This window comes from Cololabis saira, chromosome 1 (genome assembly GCF_033807715.1).
Source record: "Cololabis saira isolate AMF1-May2022 chromosome 1, fColSai1.1, whole genome shotgun sequence".
Lineage (NCBI taxonomy): Eukaryota > Metazoa > Chordata > Actinopteri > Beloniformes > Belonidae > Cololabis > Cololabis saira.
In genome coordinates, this window is record NC_084587.1 from 49,839,395 (window position 1) to 49,858,805 (window position 19,411).

The 19,411-nt window shown below is 44.0% G+C and overlaps 1 protein-coding gene across 3 annotated transcripts in view; it reads right to left on the reverse strand.

The window, feature by feature from the left end:
• Positions 1-306: 306 nt before the first annotated feature.
• The window catches only part of LOC133447198 (uncharacterized), a 68,150-nt gene continuing 49,045 nt past the window's right edge, over positions 307-19,411 (reverse strand). For all 3 annotated transcript variants that reach the window (XM_061725757.1, XM_061725748.1, XM_061725740.1), the window contains exons 14-26: positions 17,711-17,842; positions 17,566-17,607; positions 16,092-16,229; positions 13,006-13,170; positions 11,758-12,009; positions 10,906-11,049; positions 10,080-10,559; positions 7,858-8,298; positions 5,784-6,036; positions 5,475-5,708; positions 2,197-2,295; positions 1,966-2,087; positions 307-590 (exon numbers count right to left, since the gene is read on the reverse strand). In XM_061725757.1, the coding sequence (XP_061581741.1) occupies positions 534-590; positions 1,966-2,087; positions 2,197-2,295; positions 5,475-5,708; positions 5,784-6,036; positions 7,858-8,298; positions 10,080-10,559; positions 10,906-11,049; positions 11,758-12,009; positions 13,006-13,170; positions 16,092-16,229; positions 17,566-17,607; positions 17,711-17,842 (2,559 nt within the window). In that variant the 3' untranslated portion in view covers positions 307-533. The remainder of the gene's footprint in view (positions 591-1,965; positions 2,088-2,196; positions 2,296-5,474; positions 5,709-5,783; positions 6,037-7,857; positions 8,299-10,079; positions 10,560-10,905; positions 11,050-11,757; positions 12,010-13,005; positions 13,171-16,091; positions 16,230-17,565; positions 17,608-17,710; positions 17,843-19,411) is intronic.

Consider the following 19,411-nt stretch of genomic DNA (forward strand, 5'->3'; position numbering starts at 1 on the left):
TCCTTTTGACTTTTTTCTTTCGACTTTTTTCTCGACATTTCGACTTTTTTCTCGACCTTTCGCCATTTGTCTTCATTCTAAGGCTGATACAAGACTTTTCATTTTTTAGCATTTTTTGCGGCTCCAGACATATTTGTATTTTTGGTCCAATATGGCTCTTTCAACATTTTGGGTTGCCGACCCCTGGTCCTGACGGCCGGTACCAGCACCACAGCTGCAGTAACGGGTCAACGGGGGATGTGAGCTCACTGAAATCAGTATTCAAATAATAAATAAATAGATAAATGACGGAGGCGTACATCCGTGCAGACAGCTCAGGAAAAGCCTTTTATTTGATGTGCACAGAACTTGCCGAGGACAGTCATAGACTGCACCAGATTCCATAATATTTCACTTAGCTGTACATATTAAAAAAAATACCACAACAACAGAGGTATAACGTGTAACTAATCAACTCATCTGCAAATCTGGACCCTAATAGTGAAATGACAACAAAACAGTTAGAGCGGTGAAAACAGGCCGAAGAAGAGGATTCAGGTGGAGTCCACTCTGACAGCAGCGCTGGATGAATCTGAAGTCTGCAGGAATTTCTGCAAGAGAAGAAGAAACGCCATCAGAATGGGAGATGCACTTTCATGTTGGAAAACTCTCCCCAGTAATAACTGATTAGAAGAGGCCGAGGCGATGGAGACTCCTGTACAGAGCTGAGTCTGCAGCAGCATGAACTCAACTCTCTCCAGCTCAAACATTCATTTACAAGTTTCTCAATAACGGAGCAATCACTGCGTTTACATGGGAAGTTTAATTCCTCTTTAATTCAGAATTAAAATTAAATCCCATTTAAAATGAGTAAAAATGACCATGTAAACACCTAATTCCGAATGAAAGTGGCCATTCTGAATTAAACTTAATTCCGGAGTAAGTGTCTGGTTTATTCTGATTTTAAATCTGAATAGAATAATTCCGTGATCATGTTTACACTCATTCCTCTTTAAATTAATTCCGGTCTTTCTTTCTGCTCGTTCCCTCCCCCGTCTGTCTCCATGACCTTATATTCCACGCTGGGCTGGTTTTCCAAACAAAGTTTCAAGATGCAGCACGCAGTAAACGCTGGTCAAGAGCAGAGACCATTTATTTAATAAATAGCTTGGAGGACCTGGAAATAATTAAAAGAACAGATGGCAGGAATTACTATTTCCATGTAAACTCAAAGGAAAATAGTTTAATTCTGAATTATTTAATTCGGAATAATTAATTCCGAATTAGAAAACATCATGCAACCGTGGCCAATAACGGAGCAATGTTTCTAGAAATATCTCCACACCCACAAAACTTAAAGGGGAGCTATTATGTCATCTAATCTCTATTTTAAACAGGCCTTGAATGTCTTAAAAACAAGCTTTTGATTGTTTTTGCTAAATAAATTAGAAATTCAGCCTCTGATCCATGTCTTTATCTTTCATTCTCTAACCTCATTCTCTATGCAGGATTCTGAGTGGGCGGGGCTATGATAATGAGGCTCTGTGCTGATTGGCTGCCTGAATGACGCGATACACCGCTACGGAAAAATGGAGGAAGCTCCGGCCGGCGGAGTTAGTTGTGGGCGTGGTTTCACGCATCGGAGGCCAACCTATGTAAATCACTCCCGTCGTTACGTAACGTCTGACTCCAACCCCCCGACCAATCGGTGGTCTGTAGTGTGATGATGTCAGATACAGCCGACTCAGCCACTTAGAACCTCGGCAGAATAGTTACAGGAAAGTATCTACTCAGCGAGTTAGACCCCTGGTGGGAAAGAACCAAACCGAGGAGAGGCGAGGCGAGTAGGTACTAGTGGAAAAGCGCCATTAGAGCGGAGCTTGCTTTGTGAATTGTAGCAGGACGAAAGCTGAAGACACCGTTTGTCTTCCTGCCTCTAGACCGGAGCCCTGCAGGAGCGCTGGTGTGGATGGCGGAGCTGCTCACCTGCAGCTGCTCGTAGTGCTTCAAGCTCTTGCAGTGGCTGATCTCGGCCAGCTTGGCTCCGCTGAAGAAGCGACTGCACACCTTACAGAAGAAGCCCGTCTTGGGAACCAGATACTCCAAACCTGTGGACACACCGTCACCGTGAACAAGCACTCGCCTTGGGAAGCTGAATGACGACAAAGGAGAGCGTGTAGTGGGAGCAGCTGGGGACCAATGACACAAGCATCTTACCGACAGCAGTGTGGGGGTCATAGGGGGGCAGGGGCTGCTCCGTCCTAGTGCTGCTGTCCATCCGGGACTCGTCGCAGCGCTCCATCGTCTCCAGCTGCCCTGTGAGACAAAACTGCTTTTAGAATCTTGGAGAAATTAGAAATACCGTATTTTCGCGACCATATGCCGCGCCCCAGAACGGCCTCCCGAACTGAACTCGAGCAGTGTTTTGTTGTTGGACTTCCGTGCTAGTCATGGTGTCCATAACGAACACCATGTTCAAGCATAAGGGTGTCCATCAGTGCACGTGGCACCAGGACACCCTAGGCCGGAGGTCAATGATCGACTTTGTTGTCGTTTCATCTGACCTTCTGCCGCATGTCTTGGACACTCGGGTGAAGAGAGGGGCTGAGCTGTCAACTGATCACCACCTGGTGGTGAGTTGGATGCGCTGGCGGAGGGAGAGGTTGGACAGACCGGGCAGACACAAACGGATTGTGAGGGTCTGTTGGGAACGTTTGGCTGAGCCCTCTGTCAGGGACATTTTCAACTCCCACCTCCGGGAAAGCTTCTCTCGGATCCCGGGGGAGGCGGGGGACATCGAGTCCGAGTGGACCATGTTCTCTGCCTCCATTGTCAACGTGGCGGCTTGAAGTTGTGGACGCAAGGTCTCTGGTGCCTGTCGTGGCAGCAATCCTAGAACCCGGTGGTGGACACCGGAAGTACAGGATGCCGTCAGACTGAAGAAGGAGTCCTACCGGGCTATATTGGCCTGTGGGACTCCTGACGCAGTAGATAGGTACCGGCAGTACCGGGGACAGTACCGCTGGAGTGGCAAACTTGGGTGGTGGTCCCTCTGTTTAAAAAGGGGGACCGGAGAGTGTGTTCCAACTACAGGGGGATCACACTTCTCAGCCTCCCCGGGAAAGTCTACTCCAAGGTACTGGAGAGGAGATTACGGCCGATAGTTGAACCTCGGATTCAGGAGGAACAATGCGGTTTTCGTCCCGGTCGTGGAACACTGGACCAGCTCTATACCCTCCGCAGGGTGCTCGAGGGTTCATGGGAATTTGCCCAACCAGTCTACATGTGCTTTGTGGATCTGGAGAAGGCCTTTGACCGTGTCCCTCGTGCCATTCTGTGGGGGGTGCTGAGTGAGTATGGAGTCCGGGGCCCTCTACTAAGGGCTGTCCGGTCTCTGTATGATCGGAGCAGGAGTCTGGTTCGCATTGCCGGCAGTAAGTCAGACTTGTTCCCAGTGCATGTTGGACTCCGGCAGGGCTGCCCTTTGTCACCGGTCCTGTTCATAATTTTTATGGACAGGATTTCTAGGTGCAGCCAGGGGCCGGAGGGGATCCGGTTTGGGAACCACAGGATTTCATCTCTGCTTTTTACGGATGACGTTGTCCTGTTGGCTTCATCGGACCGGGACCGGTTTGCGGCCGAGTGCGACGCGGCAGAGATGAGAATCAGCATCTCCAAAACCGAGGCCATGGTTCTCCACCGGGAAAGGGTGGCGTGCCTTCTCCGGGTGGGTGGAGAAGTCCTGCCTCAGGTGGAGGAGTTCAAGTATCTCGGGATCTTGTTCACGAGTGAGGGAACGATGGAGCGGTAGATTGACAGACGGATCGGTGCAGCGTCCACAGTTATGCGGTCGATGTACCGGACCATCGTGGTGAAGAGGGAGCTGAGTCGAAAGGCGAAGCTCTCAATTTACCGGTCAATCTACCAACCTACCCTCACCTATGGTCATGAACTTTGGGTAGTGACCGAAAGGACGAGATCACGGATACAAGCGGCCGAGATGAGTTTCCTCCGCAGGGTGGCTGGATGCTCCCTTAGAGATAGGGTGAGGAGTTCCAGGCATGTCCCTCCTCCCTAGGGAGGTGTTCCAGGTAGGGATGTTAATAATTAATCGATTTTCGATTAATTGCCGTTATGAAATTACCCGATTAAAATTAACGATTACAATTAATCTTTAAAAAAAAAAAAAAAAAAAAAATATATATATATATTTTTTTTATTTTTTTATCCCGGTTTTTTCCCCATTTTATCACCCAGTGCTCCTACCTAACAGTCCTGTGCATTGCCATCCTCTACCAACCCCGGGAGTTCCTGCACTGAGCTCAGGTCTCCTCCTTAACCTGAGGAGTGAGCAGGCCGCATCTTTTCACCAGACAGGGTGGGGTTTCTCCGGCCGGACGTAGCGCGTGGAAGGATCACGTTATTCCGGCCAGATCCTCCCCACCCCATCTGTTCCCCGGTTGGCCAGAGGGGGCATGTATAGCCCAGGACTGTGTGCATGTTTTTGTGAGGGTAGCTCCCATTAGCTACCCAAGGGAACACGGGGAGACTAGAACTTAAAATTTGCTTGACACAAATGACACCATTATGGCTGCTGCTACTACTAATAGCCTTGAAGTGCACTTTATATTATATTCCTTGTGGTACAAAAATGTCTTTTTGTTACTTTTGTATCAAATAAATATTTGATTAAGGAATACATTAAAATGTCCTTTGTATTTTATATAAGCAAAAAAAATTATGTTGGTATCTCAGATGGGGGAAAAACGCTGCTTATCAACTAATCGATGATCGATCGATAAGGTTATCAACTGTCAATTAATGAAATAATCGATAATTTGCATCCCTAGTTCCAGGCATGTCCCTCCTCCCTAGGGAGGTGTTCCAGGCATGTCCCTCCTCCCTAAGGAGGTGTTCCAGGCATGTCCCTCCTCCCTAGGGAGGTGTTCCAGGCATGTCCCTCCTCCCTAGGGAGGTGTTCCAGGCATGTCCCTCCTCCCTAGGGAGGTGTTCCAGGCATGTCCCTCCTCCCTAGGGAGGTGTTCCAGGCATGTCCCTCCGGGAGGAGACCCCGGGGAAGACCCAGGACACGCTGGAGAGACTATGTCTCTCGGCTGGCCTGGGAACGTGTCGGAAGAGCTGGAGGAAGAGTCTGGGGTGAAGGAAGTCTGTGCATCTCTGTTGAGACTGCTGCCCCCGCGACCCGGTAATGAATAAGCGGTGGAAAATGGATGGATAGATTGGAACATGATGTTTCCTGAATGATCTGGATGTGACTTAGGTGCCGAAGCCGACGGCAACAGACCCACAGGAACACACGCCTGCTGGGGTTCTGGAGGGCTGGTGCTTCAAGGAAAAAGCTCAGAAATGTGCTATTTATTATTCTCACCAGTCAAAGCATCTCCGCTGGAGCTCCTCTGATCACAACCCAACAACATAGCTGCTGCCTCCACCCACGGTGCTCAAGGGAACAAACGAGTCCTAATGCAGCTTACCTGCGTCTCCATCTGCATCCGTCTGGTCCTTGTTCTCTTCCTCCTGCAGTTTCTGGGACACCTCCGACACCTCCGACACCTCCTCGCCGCTAGCTGGAGTGGGAAGGCTCTTCATTTCCGCTTCCCTCTCAGCAGTCCCCCCACCTGAGGGAGGGTCAGGTGAGGCTGCAGGGCCTGGGGTGGAGGGAGGTCTGTCCTCTGGGGTGGAGTCCCGCGTGGTCGTTTCAGCCGTGTCTGGAAGCACAAGCACAACCAGATGTCAGGAAACAATAACAAGCAGAGAAGGGGTTTAATGATGTGAAGCCTCACCGGGCTCCAGGTTGATGCCAGGCGGGGGGGCTGTCCCCAGGGCTGTGCCTGGAGAGGCGGGCGCAGCGGATGCTGCGGCGTCGGGGTCCAGGCGAGCTGTGGAATCCGGCTCCACCGAACCGCTTGAATCCTCAGCTGCTGCGGTGCTCTGGCCCTCGGGCTCCGACCGCTGCTCGTCACACTCTTCCTGGGGCGTCGGGGCGTCTAGGGGCGCTGTGGCGTCTAGGGGCTCCGGGGCATCTAGGGGCACGTCCTGGAGGCACAAGACCAGAAGAGGAGATGATCTTACCACACCAGAGGAATTCAAGTCTCATGCCCCGTTTACACGTAGGAAAAACTGTGGCGTTTTCATGTGTTTTGGCCGTTCGTTTACACGAAAACGAAGCTCAAAGTCACCAAAAACTATCATTCTTGAAAACTCAGGCCAAAGTGGAGATTTGCAAACACAGTGCATCCTGGTCCAGAAGGGCTGCCTACATAACTGATGTCTGCTGTGTAGGTGGAAGGACATCAACGTCCACCCAATGCTGCCCCGTGAAAGTATGAAACAACATGACATGACAACCAACAACACACAGCGTTTTTGCCCGAAGTTCTCCTCCTTCGTTGTTCTTCAAGACCAACAAGGAAGACAACACGTTTGGTCAAGTTCCTGTTTATTTGCATATAAGGCAATGGACTGAGACCAGTTAAAGGGATCAGGAAAAATCTTTGTGACTTCACTTGCAGGTTTTCTGAAGAGTCCATTTGAAGCCACTTTGTTGTCTTACTGCAGGGGTCGGCAAGTAAGTTTGGCCTCAGGCCAAATTTTTTCGGAGCAACTGAATGGTGAGCCAGAACATCACATCAATCAGGCGAAACATGTTTTTTTTTCTACTAAACAAAACTTTTTTCCCCTTATCTATAGGCTACTAGTATTATTATACTATTATATCTTGTACAAAAAAGTAATTTAAGAAAGTCATTAGTTTAAATAAAGTAACTTGAATTTGCTACAGACTGTTATTAGTGTGTTATTACTGCTTTAGCGCGTCTGTGGCTGCGTTATGAAACCGCTTAGTAACTTGATGATAATAATATTATTTTCTGCCAAGCTACTAACAAATGCAGTCCTTCTTTAAAATACACAGAACGACATTAAACACATGAAAAACCCATGATATGAACAGTAGCACAGTAGTCAGTACGTGCACACGGAGCAGCAGCTCTCTGTGTCTCCTGAAGCGAGTGAGAGGATATGCAAATGAGGCGGATTTTCCGACTTATTTTTAGACATATAATGGACGTTTTACCATTTAAAAGACCAACAGCAAAACTCAAGGTAAGTTATCAGTTGTATTTTTCACAGTTTAAACCACAACAAATCACTTTAAAGCAAGCTAGCTTGCATAAAACGAAGATAGTCTTACCATTTCAACAGCTTCAGGAGTTTTGCCGTTGTGCCTACGTCACTCCTGAATATTTGTGTGCACCTCTAATTAAGGCCCCCCTATGCTACAGGTGACAGGGAACTATACAGAATTGTGTGCGTCCGGAATCATGAAGATTCTACTTTTATTTTATTTTATCTTTTCTAAATAAAGGCTTTGAATTCTCTACGAAATTGTTGTTTTTGTGATAGTAAATAATTAAATTAAAAAAAATAAATAAATAAATAATTATCAGATTTTCAATGTCATCTGCCCGCGGGCCGCCAGTTGCCGACCACTGTCTTACTGCATGATGCCCTGATGGAGGAACTGATGCTCTCCTCCTCAGTTAATCCAAAAATGTGCAAAAAGGTGGAACAGCCACTACACCAACCTCTAGTTTGGTTAACTAACTAACTAACTAACTAACTAACTAACTAACTAACGAAGGAACGGACGGACGGACGGACGGACGGACGGACGGGCGAGCGAGCGAGCGAGCGAACGAACGAACGAACGAACGAACGAACGAACGAACGAACGAACGAACGAACGAACGAACGAACGAACGAACGAACGAACGAACGAACGAACGAACGAACGAACGTCATTGCTCAGAGGTAAACCAGCTAAGGCATCGGTGTATATTCCAGCTAAGAACGTACCTGTGGAGCGTCCTGGCCCGATGACGGAGCGTCCTGGCCCGCTGACGGAGCGTCCTGGCCCGCTGACGGAGCGTCCTGGCCCGCTGACGGAGCGTCCTGGCCCGCTGACGGAGCGTCCTGGCCCGCTGACGGAGCGTCCTGGCCCGCTGACGGAGCGTCCTGGCCCGCTGACGGAGCGCCCTGGCCCGCTGACGGGGCGTCCTGGCCCGCTGACGGGGCGTCCTGGCCCGCTGACGGGGCGTCCTGGCCCGCTGACGGGGCGTCCTGGCCCGCTGACGGGGCGTCCTGGCCCGCTGACGGAGCGTCCTGGCCCGCTGACGGGGCACCGGCCTCCTCGCAGGTCTCCGTGGGAACGGTGGGAAGGTCGGTCACATCTCCTACCTCATCCAGCGTCACAAAGTCACTCATGTTGAAGGGGAAATCCTCCAGGTCGTCCTGGGCCTGAGTCACGGACACATGGGAGAGCAGAACAGATGAGAAGGGGTCGGCCGGCTCCCACCTCTCCTCTCATTAACATTGGAAATAACATATTGATACTGTATGCATGAAATGTATGAAGATGCTTGGTATTTTGAGAAATGTTTGTCCTTTTGTTCTTCCTTCCTCTCATTTAACTCTCTATTATAGCTTAATCTTCCCTCATCTTAATTACTGCAACATTGTTTGGGCTTCGACACGTTCAACATATATTAATAAATTACTGATAATTCAAAAAAGGTTTCTCAGAATGATATCACATGCAAACAGATATGAGCCATCTGCTCCCCTTTTCAGTAATTATTCATTATTATCATCAATCAATAAAATTAACATTTTTCAAACATGTTTATTTATGTTCAAATTTAAAAAATTATATACAAGATCTTCCTTCTTTTCATAATTTCTTTTGTGTTAATTCCGATATTCATTCTTATGCCACAAGGCTCAAAGATGATTTTAATTTACCGTTTTGTAGAACATGGAAACATCAATCTTTCCCCACTTGTGGAATTCACTCAATGAATCTCTTAAATTATCACCATCCTTTGCCAATATTCAAAAAACATTTAAATAACTTTCTTATTGTTTCATCTTTGTAGTGTTTATTGTTTAATCTGAGTTACATTTTCTTTTGTGTTTTTTTACTCCCCCTTGTGTAGATTTTGTCTTGTTTTTTATTCATATATGGAAAGGATTCTATTTAAGCCACCAGGCTTCTTCCTTTCCTTGCATGTTATTTCAATGTTTTTACATTTATTGTTCAATTTGTCTTATATTGCTAAATAAATTAAAGCTGCAAGCAGCGATGAACGGGCCCTCGCACTCATGGCCACCGCCCCATAAGCATATTAGAAATGACACCACCCATGACTTCCTATGTCAAACCATTCAAAAGTTATAGCAGAAAAAAGGGACAACCAATCAGAAGGGGCGGGGCTAATTCAGGCCAATGAAGGTCAAGGACTCAATACCGAGTCCGATGACACCACCTACATGTCTTTCTATCACAACCCGTTCAAAAGTTATGGCAGAGAAAAGTTTTCTAGGGGGCGCTGTTGAGCCATCTTGCCACGCCCATTAATGCAAACCATGAAATATCAAATGTATCGCCAGGCCTGGCTTGGTGCAAAATTTGGTGACTTTTGGGGAACTATCAAATATGGACCAATCAGATGAAGGGTGGGCACGCTTTTTGGCATCTAGCGTCGCCACGGTAACGCTTTTGAAAGAGAAAAGTAATGCGGATCGTCGCAGGATGGAGACGCACATTTTGATGTATAACACATCTGGGGGCACGTTGCGGTTCGGGCCGTATTAACTGCCGAAGGAATGGCATAAATTGCGCCAAAATGACGCGATTAATTCAAAATGTTCAAAATGGCCGACTTCCTGTTCGGTTTCGGCCATGGCGCCAAGAGACTTTTCTTTTAGTTGCGACATGATACAGGTGTGTACCGATTTCCGTGCATGTACGTCAAACCGTATCGTGGGGCTTGAGGCACAAAGTTTTCAAGGGGACGCTGTTGAGCCATTAGGCCACGCCCATTAATGCAAACCATTAAATATCAAATTTTTCACCAGGCCTGGCTTGCGTGCAAGATCTGGTGACTTTTGGGGCATGTTTAGGGGGGCAAAAAGGCCCTCATTTCGTCAGAAGGATAAGGAAAGAAAGAATAAAGAAAGAAGAATTCCTACAGATACATCAGGGCCCTGATAAACTAAACTCTCTTTGCTCTGCTCACCTTGGTGCTGTCCTCCTCCAGGCCGGACCAGTCCTCCCTCCAGGATCCGTGCCTGGAGCCCTCCGACCGCTGGTAAGACCTGTGCCCCTCGCCGTGACCTCTCCTCCTCTCCCTCCTCTCTTTCTCTCTCTTCTCCCACTCTTTTCTTTCCTCCTCTCTCCGTTCCCTCTCCCTCCGGGCCTTCTCTGCTCGTTCCTTCTCCCTCCGGGCCCTCTCCTTTTCGAAGGCCCTCCGTTCCCTCTCCCTCCTCTCCCTCTCCTTCTCCCTCCTCGCCTCCCTCTCCGTTCTCTCCCTGTCCTGTTTCTTCCCCCCCTCTTCTTCTTGGGCGGGGCTCTTGGCCGTATCTTTGGTCTTTTCTGTGGACTTGTCCCCCGGCTCCGGGGCCACCTCCTCCTGCTCCCCGCTAGGGGGGGCCGCGGTGCTGCTGGCGGTTCTGGTTCTGCACTCCACCAGCAGAGCGTTGACCATGGCTTGAGTCATCTGCTCAAAGAGATCGGGTTAAAACTCTGTCATATCAATGTACTGCCAGTTAGGGTGCTTTCACCTCTGTCCCGTTTGGAGCAGTTGTTCCCAAACAGGGAGCGTTTCCCCCTAAAGATCGGTTAGTTTGGTTTATGTGAACACAACAATCACGCTCGGATGTGGGACAAAACAAGCGAGCAGAGATCTCCTAGGAGATTAACAGCTTTGAACCGCTACAGACGGCTGCCTTGTGAACACAAACCCCACAAACCAAAAACAACTATCGATTTAGCCCCTGAATGGGAACAAAGCAAAAGGGCCACAGGTCTGAAAGCACCCTAACTCATCCTGATGAATGTTTTACCTTCGGGAGTTTGGGCACGGCTGCTGCATCATCACCGTCAGACGCTTTTGTCTCCCCGGCAGGAACCCCATCTCCGTCAGAGACACCGACTGCTGGCTTCACTTCTGCCGGCTCAGGCTCAGCTGCTGCTGCCGCCTCGCTGATCTGAAGTGACATTTTATTTGCAACATGAAACAGTAGTGAATACAAAACAAATCAATAATAAATAAATGTAAATAACAAAATAAACAAAAATATAAATAAACACATGCATCCACCATAATTAACATGCTCGAAAAGGAGTAGGAAGAAGTAAAAACGTATTAAATCCTACCCCCTAAATTATATTTCATTATTATCAAAATGAATTTAATTTCTATACAAAAGATGATATATATATATATATATATATATATATATATATATATATATATATATATATATATATATACACATATACATACACACACACACACACACACACATACACACACAAGACTCTGCAAAATGCAAAAATGTCATACATTCTGGATTCATTACAAATCAACTGAAATATTGCAAGCCTTTTATTATTTTAATATTGCTGATCATGGCTTACAGCTTAAGAAAACTCAAATATCCTATCTCAAAAAATTAGAATATTCTGGGAATCTTAATCTTAAACTGTAAACCATAATCAGCCATATTAAAATAATAAAAGGCTTGCAATATTTCAGTTGATTTGTAATGAATCCAGAATGTATGACATTTTTGTTGTTTTAATTGCATTACAGAAAATAAAGAACTTTATCACAATATTCTAATTTTCTGAGACAGTCCTGTACACACACACACACACACACACACACAAATGTTCTATATATCAATACTAACCTCAGTCCCAGGGTGAGAGTCTACTGTAGCACTTGGTGCAGCTGAGGGATCAGGATTGTCCTGCTCTTCCTCCACGTTGCTCTGCTTCTCTCCTGCAGATTCCTCTCCAGCCGTGTCCACACAGCCCTGGGCTCCACCCCCGTCCTGGTCCTGGTCCTGCAGAGGCGGCTCAGAGCTCTGCTCCTCCTGGGCAGCTCTCTCCTCCTCTGCAGCTCCTGCAGGCTGGCCGTCTTCCCCGTTGGCAGGTTTCACCTACAGTCAGGAAAACACCCACATCCCAGGTGTGTTCAGGTGTTCACACACGTACAGCCCTGGGAGGAGACGTGTGGCATCGTTGCTCCATCGCCGCTCGCCTACGTCACTCAGCGCGTTTACATGGGAAGTTTAATTCCTCTTTTATTTAGAATTTAAATTAAATCCCATTTAAAATGAGTAAAAATTACCATGTAAACACCTAATTCTGAATGAAAATGGCCATTCCGAATTAAACTTAATTCCGAAGTAAGTGTCTGGTTTATTCTGATTTTAAATCTGAATAGAATTCCCACGATCATGTATTCACTCATTCGAAAAATAAATAAATAAATAAAATAAAAGATTTTACAAAAAAAATAAATAAAAATAAAAATGAAATAAAACAAATAACATAAAGTAAAAACAATAAATAAAATGAAGGAACATTTTTTTAAATAAAATTTAAAAAATAAGATAAAGAAATAAATAAAAAAAGAATTAAAAAAAAGAAAGAAAAAAAGAAAAAAATGTATACACTCATTCCTCTTTAAATTAATTCCGGTCTTTCTTTCTGCTCGTTCCCTCGCCCGTCTGTCTCCATGACTCTTATATTCCACGCTGGGCTTGTTTTCCAAACAAAGTTTCAAGATGGCAGCACGCAGTAAACGCTGGTCAAGAGCAGAGACCATTTATTTAATAAATAGCTTGGAGGACCTGGAAATAATTAAAAGAACAGATGGAAACAGGAAACATCAAAATTGTGAGCTTTTTTTTTTTTTTGTGGCTAAGTTTAGTTTTCTTCCGGTAGTTTAACTTCCGGTCCCCCCCCTATCCAATCAGAACCTTCCCAACCCCCAGACCTGTAGAGGAATTGGAGAAAGACCATCAAACGTGTTTTCCATGTAAACCTCAATTCTATTTAATTACTATTTCCATGTAAACTGGAAGGAAAATAGTTTAATTGGGAATAATTAATTCTGAATTAAACATCATCATGTAACCGTGGCCACTGACCTCAGGTGAATCACAACACGCTGCGATGACTTTAGTCTGCAGGCGGAATTTGGGGTCCGGCTTGCGGCAGAAGAACAGGGGGTTGTGGTTGATGATGCAGGGGAATGTCTGGAAGCGTTTAAAAACGGAAAAGGCCATGGGGGGGGTGGCCATCTCACACACCACCTGAGCAGGGAGAGACAATAACACACGGGTCTTTACTGGGTTCACCATCCAAACACGGCAGACTCATCTGAGCAGCGGCACGCTGAAAACACGGCAGGCATTCAAAAAAAACACAAAAAAGAACATTCTAAATAAAACAACATATTACACAACTACATGGGTGCAAATGACTGAGAATGTGCAAAGGGTGCAGAATAGAGGGCTGCATTGGGTTCGGGTCCCGCCGGGTCCTGGGTGGTTTGAACTTTGCTGCGGGCGGCTAAAAAAAAACACTGCAGGATCAGGATGTAGTCTAGCGACAAGATGGACATCAATGACGTGGAAAATAAACCTCAAAGAAGGTCTTTACAAAACAAAGACAAAGCAAGTCAGATATTTGGAGAAACTGCATCTAGTGTCTGTGGAGCATTTTGGAAGACACAAGGGATTGGAACCAGCAGTCTGTCACAAACATTCTCTTCCTCCACATCAATGTAATGGCCAAGTGATTCATTTGTTAAATTCATTTGTTTCATACATTAACTTGTTTATTTTATGTTATTTATTAGTGTTATTTGAGCCTCTCAGAGCTACTCTCGTCTCTATAACCTCAATCACATAATTGATGCGTGTATGAAAGGTGAAATAGTTTGTGATGACAGTGATGGATCTGCATCTAACGTTCGGTCAGGTGACCTATGAACTGTCAATTATCCACCAAGCTCCACAATGATCATGTTAACATTAAATCAGATAGATTTGACAGGGATTGTCAGCCGGCAGTCCGCGGCCCTCTGGTGGTCTGTGGCGGTATTGCAGGTGGTCCGTGAAATTGTAAATGGAAAACAATAAGACTCAATTTATTTTCCATTTACTATTCATTTTTTGTGAATAATTTACCCATCCAAATTATTTCAAATGAGTGAGAGTGAACTTTGTAATATTATAAGCCCTCTTGGCTTCCTATTGTTCTTTTTTCATTGACTGTTTTTTGTTGTTGTTTTTTTTATAGCAAAAGGTGCAAATAAAAAATATACACTGATGCAAATAAATAACCTATATAGACCCGTACTCTTATTTAAAAGCAAGGTGCAAAATAAAACAAACAAAAAGCAGTTGGTCCCCGAGTTGCTTCTTGATTATAATGGTGGGACTGGGACAAAACCAGTTGAAAACCTCTGTTTTAGAAGCATAACGTCCTATTTTATGCATTATTATTGTATTAACATTTTTTTCTTTTACCTGCCTTGGGATAATGGGTGCAACTAAGCACCGTCCTCATCACATAAACTACCGTATTTTCCGCACTATAAGGCGCTACAGTAGAGGCTGGGGTTCCGTTCTGCTCCATTAGACCAGGGGTCTCAACCCGCGGCTCTTTCATCCTTATACTGCGGCTCTGAGTGGCTTGCGAAAATAAATTCCAAAAAAAAAAAAACTAAGTATATAATTGAAATGTATTTTATTTGTGTTAGTTCTTTAGAATAAATATATTTTATTGTTTTTCGTCGCTCAAAATAAACGTCATACTCGTGAAAGCCGGTATACCCGCCAAAACGCCATCCATTCATCGCGACTTTCAACCCCAGCAAGGCCAAGTATGGAGAAATGTAAGAAAAAAGAAATATCTGAAGAAAATGGAACATTCAAGGATGCCTGGGCAGATTCATTTGCATTTACCTCTGATGAGAGTGGCCTACCAGTATGCCTAACACCGTGTCCACACTGCATGCGACGCGAGCGAGCGTCAGCATCAGCGTCAAAAACAATTCCATTGCTTTATTTTGTTATTGCACTGTCTATACTGGTTGCATCGCGCCGTTTTAAGCTGGACTTTAGTCGCACTCCCTGTCGCTCACGTTGAAAGCCGGTTGAAAGTTGAAAAAAAAAAAAGTTGAAAGCGCTGTAGGAAACAGTCATTTCAATACAAGAACCTCAATAAAGTGGCAGCTGCTGGAGGGAGATCGCCAGGCTGGAAGGTTCTGATAAGATAAGATATAATAAGAATCTTATCTTAATCTTAGGGCTTAATTTGTGCCGGATCCTGCCGGATTTCTCGTGTCTTCTGCTTTTCCCCCACATCCCAGTAATGATCTGACATGCTGACATGTTTGCTGCGTTAACACCACACGCCGGTCACTCCACGCTGTTCGCTGTTTGATTGCGTCACCATACGCCGTTATTAATTGTTCGGTTTTTTCCCCACTTATTCCACCGAATAATAAGCTTGTTTTCTGTTTAGAAAACATAAACGTAGGAAGATTACAAGTAATCACCAGCGCACGGGCGGTTGAATAAAGGCTGATTCATGGTTCCGCGTAAAGTCGACGGCGTAGCCTACGGCGTAGGGTACGCGGCAACGCGCACCGTTGGGTGAGTGCGCCGCGTAACCTACGCCGTAAGGTCTGCGTTGGTGTAACGCGGAACCATAAATCAGCCTTTTAAAAGGCGAGTCTCAGCTGTCAATCAAAAGAACGTGGTAGAACGTGGGGCCGATAACGCGTTCAGTGTGGACAGAGCACGTCCGATGCCACACAGTGCGACGCGACGGTCGGACGCTCGCATGCAGTTAGGACAGGCTGTAATGTGTGGAGAAAAACGGTCTTACAATAAACGCTCAAATGTCGCAAGACATTTCAACAATACACACAGAGCCTTTGCTGAAAAATATCCACAGAGAGAAGAGACGAAAAAAGCTGTTTGGGAACTGATGCGGAAGGCTGATCTGACGAAAAAGTTCCGGCTCAATATTGATCCATATATTAGGCGCACCGGATTATAAGGCACATAGTCAGCTTTAAAAAAAATTTAAGGTGCGCCTTATAGTGCGGAAAATACGGTACATGAAATGAAACATGAAATGAAACGTGGGTATTCCCTCATGTGTTTCCTGGATTAAGGTGAGCTGTTTGTGTCCGGTCCAGCGGAGCAGCAGAACTCACCATGCCGGGGAGCGCCAGAGTCTTGATGACGGTGCCGAAGCGTCGCACCAGTTTCAGGACCTGGGAAGAGCTGGACGGCGTGTCGGGGACGTTCCTGATCACCAGGAGGGAGTTCCAGGACACCGGGGCCGCGCTCTCCTGCAGGGAGAAACATTCATCTCTGCTCTTTAACACATTCAATATAGTCGTCCTTCAAATCCATTATTCCTTCTGTTAAAACTGTTGACATGTCTTGAATTAGTGGAACCACAGAATTCTGCTAATTATGTGGAAAGATCATAAGAAAATGATGCCAATCAATATACAGAAAAAAATTAAAAAGGAACAGATATCTTTAAAAAAAATAATAATAATTCAGGACAGAATGAATGGAACGTTGTGTTTCTGTAAAAGGTATCAGTTTATGGAAAAATCTGGGTACAGAAGCCAAAGAATGCAAATCAAACATTACATTTAAAAGAATAATAAAAGCCAGTTTGATGAAGAAATATGATAATTGTTAAGTTAGGTGGGTTTTCTTTCTTTTCCTCCCTCTCTTTTTAGCACCACTCATATTTTTTTTCTTTGAATCAAACAATAATACGACTATCTGTGTTTGACGACAGCTATTTTGTGTTATTTTATAACTTTGCTGGGTTTTTTTTATTACGTTTATTGAAATTCGATTTTTTTATTATTACATTAATTGAAATTTGATTTCTTAGGAAAAAGGGACAGATAAAATAAGTTTAGTCTTCTTTCTGTTCCCTTTCATTCAAGGAAAGAGATTTGTTGTAATTATATTGAACTGTTGTGTTTTTCTTTTATTGAATGAAATAGAGAATAAAAAATAAATAAAATGTACTATAATAAACTTGAGCACATGACGAAAACAATATTCAAGTGCTCCTGCACTGCAAAAACTCCAAATCTTAGCATGAATATTTGTCTTATTTCTAGTTAAAATGTCTCATTTTTAGTCCAAAAAATATCATTACACTTAAAACAAGAGTCATTACTAGAAAAATAACTTGTTATTTGACAATGTTCACCTGTTTCAAGTAAATTTTCACTTGAAATAAGTAGAAAAATCCGTCAGTGGGACAGATTTAGATTTATCTTCTCATTACAATCACTGGCAGATTTTTTTACTTATTTTAAGTGAAAATCTACTTGAAACAGGTGAAAATTGTTGTTTTTTTTTCCAGTGATGACTCTTGTTTTAAGTGTAATGAGATTTTTTGACTAAAAATGAGACATTTTAACTAGAAATAAGTAATACAAAAAAAATATTCTTGTTAAGATTTTGAGTTTTTGCAGTGTGCATTTAAAATACCTTTACTTGCTCATCTTGAACAAAATACTGGTCGCAAAACAATCTTAATCAAGCAGTCAATAGATGAGTAAAGGGTTAATAAGGGGTGGACAACCAGGTTATTCTTATATATTGTCCATACTGCACAAAGCAAGAAAATCTAGTGAAAAGTGCACTCACCAGCAGAGCTGTGGAGCCCATGAGCAGGTTGTACAGCGCCACCTGCAGGGGAGACAGGAGAACAACACCACACTCACTCCACATCACAATCTGGAAACTTTGGACAACGAGGGAAACATGGGAATGGTGGGGAACGAGAGCGTACCGGCAGACGGAGGCCGACGTCCTGCTTGACCAGTTCCACCTTCACCTCAGCCCCGTTCACCTGGGCAGGTTTGAAGGCGGTGACTTTCACCATCTCCTGAGCCGTCTCCACGTCTGGCAGGGACACGAGGGCCTGCAGGGACACACACACGATTTGTTAGGGGTCAGAAACAAGGAAGAGTATCAGGGCCAGGCAGGAGAAAAATACAAATAAGATTTTAGAGGAGGAAGATTTTTTTCTTCATTATGCACTTGGAGAAAAAAGGAAAAGTCAGGAAAAAAGTGGAAATGCCGAGATTAATGTTGAAGTACAATTATTGTACTTCAACATTATTCTCAACATTTCAACTTTTTTCTTGAAATTGTCAATGTCAAGAAAAAAGTTGAAATGTCAAGAAAAAAGTTGAAATGTTGAGAAAAAAGTTGAAATGTCGAGAATAATGTTGAAGTACAATTTCAAGAATATAGTAAAAAAGTCTGTGAATAAAGTTGAAATTTTGAGAAAAAAGGCGAAATTTCGACTTTACTGAAATTGTACTTCAACATTAATCTCGACATTTTGACTTTTTTCTCGAAGTGCACAATAAAAACAACTGGACAGATTTTTTTGTGCATTGTTTTTTTAGATAAAGGTTAGTCAAACTGAATTAGTGCAATAAAAAAAACATGTTTTGGTAAAATTAAGCTACATGTCACTACTTTAAAAAAAATAAAATAAAATAAATAACCGGTACCTGAAACTACACAAATACTTATTCTTGAGCACTAAAAGCAATAAAAAAATAGCAATAAAAAAAACATGTTTTGGTAAAATTAAGCTACATGTCACTACTTTAAAAAAAAATTAAAAAAAATTAAAAAAAAAAAAAAAAATTACCGGTACCTGAAACTACACAAATACTTATTCTTGAGCACTAAAAGCTGAATAGATGCATTCTTTGTCATCTAAATCCTTGAATGTGATGTTTGCTACCTGCAGATAAATCAGAGTTCTATCAAATGGTTTCTGGAGGGTTGTTAAGAAAGGAAGTAGCACTATGGCACATCTGCTTTACACAATCCAGATGTTAAATGTTTGGGCTGTCAGTTTCTTTCACTGATTCATGTTTATTTGCTTCTTTTTTTCTCAATTCATTTACAGCAACTGACCACAGGTTTTTTAAGGTCTAATATACGAGGTGAGCACAAATGTGGCCAGTAGGCGTTTGTGTCAACCACGGAACTATGTGCATCAACACTTACTCACACACACAAATAAATCATTGTGTTTGCTCTCAGTTTGGTTTACATCACTCCCATTAGACGTTTTCATTCTCCGGCTTTAAAGTGCAACATTGTGCATTAATAAACTGAAGACTTAGCTCTGAAATTGTGCTAATAATAAAAGGAAATACATTTTTTTTTCTCCCAACCAAAGCTTCTTGTGTGTTTGTTACAAGATGCCAGCAGACAGGAATGAGTCAAACAGCACCTTTATAGCAGATAATCTCACAATATTAAAATAAAAAAAGCGGAATTATTTCACTTTACTGAATTGATCGACAGTGGTAAACCTTTCCATCCCTGAGATGCACACTTTAATGACAAGCCTGCATTTCTGGCTTGGCCTGTCTGGACATTAGAAGACGCCTGGCTGAACTGAATGTTGCTTTTTATTTCAGGAGATAGATATTAACAGACTACGACGGAGTATTAGGGCCAA